General features: G+C 31.2%; 1 protein-coding gene across 12 annotated transcripts; it reads left to right on the forward strand.

Moving 5' to 3' along the window:
* Positions 1-486: 486 nt before the first annotated feature.
* Positions 487-5,438, forward strand: LOC136229185 (uncharacterized). Of its 12 annotated transcripts, none has more exons than XM_066017796.1 (11): positions 488-666; positions 880-994; positions 1,495-1,868; positions 2,581-2,686; positions 3,267-3,324; positions 3,428-3,663; positions 4,114-4,323; positions 4,402-4,494; positions 4,584-5,071; positions 5,194-5,265; positions 5,367-5,438. In XM_066017796.1, exons 3-9 carry the CDS (start codon positions 1,768-1,770, stop codon positions 4,809-4,811), a joined length of 1,032 nt encoding a protein of 343 aa, XP_065873868.1. In that variant the 5' UTR covers positions 488-666; positions 880-994; positions 1,495-1,767; the 3' UTR covers positions 4,812-5,071; positions 5,194-5,265; positions 5,367-5,438. The 12 variants fall into 12 exon arrangements, with proteins under 12 accessions (XP_065873885.1, XP_065873892.1, XP_065873902.1 ...); XM_066017805.1 differs by having other exon boundaries at positions 4,584-4,836; XM_066017813.1 differs by having other exon boundaries at positions 487-666; positions 4,162-4,323; positions 4,584-5,265.
* The last annotated feature ends 590 nt before the right edge of the window (positions 5,439-6,028 follow it).

A 6,028-nucleotide genomic window follows, 5' to 3' on the forward strand; every position in this document is an offset into this window, starting at 1 on the left:
AGCTAAATGTCACAATTAAATTAACCATATTATATTCTTTTCCTATTAACTTTATATGTTATCTTTTTATTTAGTTATAGAGTTAATAGGGAAAGAATATCATATGATTAATTTAATTATGATGTTTAGCTTAAATTGTATATATTTTGTAAACGTTAAGCTTAAATTCATATTATTTTGTAAACGTTAAGCCTATATTGGTGCTATTTTGTACGTGATGCTTAAATTGATGTTATATTGTAAACGTTAAGCCTAAATTGATATTATGTTGTAAAAGTTAAGGTTAAATTAGTGCTATTTTGAACGTTGAGCCTAAATCAGCCAAAAACCTTAGGCCTATTTTGGTACCTTATCCCTAAAATTATATATATATTTGTGGCGAATTCGGATATTTTCCCATAAAAGATATATATATATATTTGTGGCGAATTCAGAGATTTCCCCATAAAAGAAGGATATATTTTAGTGAGGAACTCGACTAATTCGCCACATAAACTCTAAAATTTTAGGCGCCAGATTCACGCGCTAAACGAAAATACACTCAAAGACTCTCTTTCTCTTTCTTCTCACCTGACATAAAGTTGAGAAAGCAAAATAGACTGGTCACTGTCTCTTTCTCGTTCTTCTTCCCAAATTCATCAGATAAAGCAAAATGGAATTCTTCTGGTATGATTTCTTTCTTTCTCTTTTTCTTTCATCTTCACAAATCAATTAGAGAAAGCAAAATCTACTATGTTAACCGATTTGCAAATCTACTAAATGTGTTGAACGAAATGTGTTGTACGGAACTCTAGGTTATGTCGAACAAAATAACTTTCATATATCTAGTGCTGAATCTCTTAGATTTTTCCATGTTTTTCCTTTACTTGTTTGGAACAGATGTAGGTAATCCTTTTGGAACAGACGTACCTAATCAGCATTCGCTCTTATCTCCTCTTCCTACCATTGCCTCTTTACGCCTCCGTGTTCTACAAGAAGCGAATCCCTAGTTCAGGTATTCAGTGTCTCTTATAAACTTCATTACTTGTTTGTTCCTTTGGATTCAATTACGTTAGTTTCTTTATTTTAATTTTGTATTCCAATAATAAAATAAACAAATAAAGGCAACACCTTTGGTCTTAGCAAAATTTCCCATGTTTTACATATTTAACCATTATTAAAATTTGCAGAAGACTCAACTAAGCTTGAATTTGAAATTAATTAGGTTTGGTCATATGGATTCTTTCTCTAATTTCATGGCATTCTATGGATATGATAGTTTACATTGTTTTTCTTAGACAAATGTTTTTATTGTTTCAAGGGAATTGTTGGATTGAGGTTGCAGGTTAAGCCGTATGTCTTTTCCTTTTGCCTGTAATTCCTTAAATTCATACTATGTTTGAATAATAAGCCTTGTGCATTTCTTCTACTTTACATAGTTCTGTAATAAAAGTCAATGGTTGTATATATATATTTGTGTATGTAAGTATGTTCATATGTAATTACATTATGCAGGTGCATTATTGAATGACTGCACTTTGGAGTTGAAGAAGCTAAAAGTTGTGCTTTCAAATGAAAAAAATAGTTTTAGTTCATCCGTTAACTTAGATCTCTGTTTTTAGATGCTTTTTTCCTTTTAGATCTAAGGTTCATAACAATTGTATATGTTACTTTGATCTTGAGCTATGAGTAAATCACATGGGCCCTCATTCACTCACTCAAGAAAATAGAGACCCTCCTTCACTCACTCAAGAAAACACAGACAAATACAAAAGTTAGGGTTCATCCATGACCATTCTCCTTCACTTAAATTATTCTCTGGCAACCCACACTTTTCGTCTCCCTTTCACTTCAATCACGATAGATGAATTGCGACATCTCTCTAAGTTGTAAGTTCAAATTCCTATAATTTTTTAAGAATTGTGTAAGTGAGTAACTGATTTGGTTCCAGGTAATTTTGGGTAGTATGGGTTTTATTGTAATGAGTCCATGAGTAATGTGTCAAATTGAAATCTAAATGGCTCAATGCATAAAAATCGAAAAGATTAGAGGTCTAAAGAGATTTGTTTTGTTATTATTATTTGCTCATTTAATAGAAGAGAGCTAGCTTTTGGTGTTTCCTTTCCTTTGCTTGATTCCTGTGGTGGGTTTGTTCCATTTTATTAATATTTAGTAGATATGAAGGGAAAGTGAGGTTAGTTATATGGGGTATGATGAAGTTCCTAGTTTGTGTAAATGAAGTTAAAAAAGATTGGTGAAGGGGTTTTGTCTGATTTAGACAGAGATGAAAATGTTACAAGAGTTTGAGTTAAGATTTAAGAGTGAACATGGTGCCTATTAATGAGACTAAACTACTCAACCTCTAGTATTTTATTCTTACCATATAAGTCCTCCATTCTTATTATTGTTTATTTGTTTTTCTTGTTCTTGCTGATGAATTTTTTTTTCTTTCCTTCTCTTGAGATGTATAGATTTATATGAAGTTCGTAATAATACTAACTTCGATATTATTTTTTGATAATCATAAACTATATTATTGGGTGTTATGTATTATTTTTGCGTTTTTGTATGATTCCTGCATGATGTCTATGATGCTCAAAGGGGTATAAAGCGAGATCAAAATGGCCTTATCACTCTAAATATGTCAAAGTTTTTACAAGTGGATGAACCATTTGTCTTGTCAAGCCAAGTAGCGCAAGTATACTATGTAAGTGATCAATTGAATTCGAATTGGCAAGTTGTGGTGAAAACAATTCCTCGAAATTTAGTTGATGTGCCAAATTATGATGCTCAAGATGATAATACTAGGCATAATTATGGTGAAAGTTTAGAATACTCCATTATTGAGGATGATGATTCTACAATGTCCTTGGTGAGAGATGACTTACCTCCAGAAATAATTGTTGAGACCCTGTTAATAAATGTATTAGCAAAAGTTTTGATGATATTAGAAACTTCATTGATGAAGAGGATGTTGATATCAATATTAGGCATATGAGTGATCAAGAGGAGACATCAATCAAGTCCACTGAAGAAGAAGAAAGTGAGGAAGAATTTGCAGAAGATGATGATGATAGTGATTATTAATGAATTTTCATTATCAATGGGAATGGTCATTTATTTATGAATTTTCATTATCAATGGGAATGTTCATTTATTTATGAATGAATTTTCATTTCATTATCCATGTGAATGTACATTTATTTATGGGGAATGGTAGCTTTTCATTATTAATGTGAATTTTTCTTGAGTTTCCTTTAGCATTCGTTATTTCATTAATATGACAGCTGTTTTTAGTCTTTGATATGGAGGCTGCGTCGGGAAATTCTCTAGCGGAAAATCAAGGTATTTGTCTCTAACACCACCATCTTATTGGTATTGGAATTTTATTTCTGAGTTATTAATATTATTCACTTTTGATTCTGAGTTTTACTATGATCAATCACAGTGACAAAAGGTAAACGTGGAAACACTCGAGGTGCTAAATGGAAGAAAATTAGAGACCGAAAAGGGGGACGAGTTGAGATTGATATACCTCCATGTTTACGACGTGTGGTTGGAGAACATGCTCAACAGTTCATTACAGAGACAAGCTACATGGTTAAGCAAATCCTCCCGCTTAAAGCTTTAAAATGGACTGACATTGATTACGATTTGCGAGAAAAGTTAATGGACAAAGTTTATGTTAGTTTCTTTTATCTAATTTATGTTAGTTTCATTTTTCTACTTTTTTTTCTAGTTTGTAAACCAATTTATTGCAGTAAACTTTTGGTATTCAGTAAACTGGTAACTAGTTTACTGTAAACTAGTTAAGCTAGTTTAATGTAAACTAGTGAAGCTAGTTTACTGCAGTAACTAGTTATTACACCAGTTTTACAGTAAATTGGGTAACTAATTTACTGCAGTAAACTGGTAAGTCGTTTACTGCAGTAAACTGGTTAAACTAGTTTACTGCAGTACTAGTTTACAGTAAACTGGTTATTACAACCGTTTAATGCATTTTATTGGTATATAGTATCAGAGTTTATTGATTTAGTGTAAACTTTTTTTGTATAATTTGTTTAAGGTATTTACTTGATTTTAAAGGTTTAGTTTTAAGTAATCATATCTTTAAATTTGCAATCTCATTGTTAGGAACTGTATGTGTTCCCAAATGAGACTTATGTCATGATTGCTATTCAGAGGATGTTAATGAGACTTTATAGAAACTGGCGCTATAACTTGAGGAAAATTTATCGAAAGTTCAAAACTGATCAAGAACGTCTTTCAAATTGTCTGGATGATGTTGACCTTGATGATTGGAAATGGTTGGTAGAACAATATTGGGGTTCATCAAAATTCAGGGTAAGTAAAATCATTACAATTTACTGTCTATATCTATGGTTGTATATGTGTTTTCTAATTTTGGATATATGTGCGTAGCATATAAGTGAAGTGAATACGGAGAATCGAAATAAACAAGGAATGCCAGCTTGTGTTGGAACCAAATCTGTGGTGCAAACTTTATATGAAATGGTAACTATAATTTGATATTGTATTAACCCTTCCTTGATAATGCATTATAATCTTCATTATAATCAGAATTTTTAATAATCTATATGTAGAGAAATACTAATGATGATCAAGATGAACGTCCAGAATATATGAAGCTTTGGGAGAAGGAAAGGAAAAAGAAAAATGGGGAGTGGGCTGACAAGGCAGAGGAAGCATACAAAAAGATGGAAGAATTACATACTGCTCAAATTGAACAGAATGAGGTTGACAATCTGACAATAGTTGAAGTTTACACTCAAGTTTTTGGCCATGAATCAAGTTATGTAAGAGGACTATGAGAGGGGCCTCCTCCACTCAAACATGGTAACCATCATACCCTACATAACTGTGTGAATACAGCTCATATGAAGGATCTAATACAAGAAGGGGGAAACCAACGACTTGAAGAATTCTCTAAACAAAAAAAATAGGAGATGAACCAACGATTCGAAGAATTCTCTAAAACCAAAAAAGATGAAATTCAGAAACAAGTGTTAGCTGAATTCGACAAAGAGAAGAAAGCTTTGAGATATGAGTTGCAACTACTAATGACTGAAAAGTTAGCAATATTGATGGAAGCTCAAACTAGTTCTATTAGTATTCTTCCTTTAGTTGTTTAGTGTGATTTTTTTTACTACTTCTTCAATATATATCAAGTGATTTTTTTTTTTATTTGGACAGTCCAAAAATAATTCTTCGAGTGCTCCTCACGAAACCATCCATGCAATCTCTGATAAAACGGGAAACAATGAGGTATATATGTAATGTTAATAAGTATTCTTCCTTTATCTTTTTTACTACTACATGCTTACTAGCTACTTCAATATATCATGTGATTTATTTTATTTTGACAGTCCAAAAATCAATCAGTGACTCCTCCTCAGCAAACCATGCATGGTAATTCTGATGAAACAAAAACAGATAAGGTATATATGCAATTTCTAATGTTAGTAATGTTAATTAGTATTATTCCTTTATCTTTTTGATACGATTTTATTACTACATGCTTACTAGCTACTTCAATATATCATATGATTTATTTCATTTTGACAGTCCAAAAATCAATCTGTGACTCCTCCTTAGCAAACCATGCGTCAAAATTCTGATAAAACAAAAACAGATGAGGTATATATGCAACTTCTAATGTTAATTAGCATTCTTTCTAAATAATATTACACATAATTATACCAGTTTACTGATTTAATATACCAGTAGTTTAATGGTTTATTATTAAACTAGTAAACTGGTTTATTATTATATACCAGTTTAATGGTTTAAACCAGTTTGGTGGTTTAATAATACACCTGTAAACATACCAGTTTACTAGTATAAATATAAAGTAAAGTAATGGTATATTTATACCAGTTTAGAACTTGATTAGTTCAAAATATTGTTTATTAGTATATTTACTAGTATAAATATAGTAGTAATTTACTCATTAGTTCAGAGGAAAAAATGGTACAGCCATATCTTGAGAAAACTACTCAGGATGATATTCAGTTAGCATTGTTCCAGG

Source organism: Euphorbia lathyris, chromosome 1 (genome assembly GCF_963576675.1).
Source record: "Euphorbia lathyris chromosome 1, ddEupLath1.1, whole genome shotgun sequence".
Lineage (NCBI taxonomy): Eukaryota > Viridiplantae > Streptophyta > Magnoliopsida > Malpighiales > Euphorbiaceae > Euphorbia > Euphorbia lathyris.

Bases quoted from the DNA above. Each gene is read 5' to 3' on its own strand.
- LOC136229185 (XM_066017788.1), top strand. From the start codon at position 1,768: ATGACCATTCTCCTTCACTTAAATTATTCTCTGGCAACCCACACTTTT. The intron at 2,687-3,266 runs GTAAGTGATCAA...TTAATATGACAG, and splicing joins AAGTAGCGCAAGTATACTAT to CTGTTTTTAGTCTTTGATAT. The intron at 4,495-4,583 runs GTAACTATAATT...ATCTATATGTAG, and splicing joins TGCAAACTTTATATGAAATG to AGAAATACTAATGATGATCA.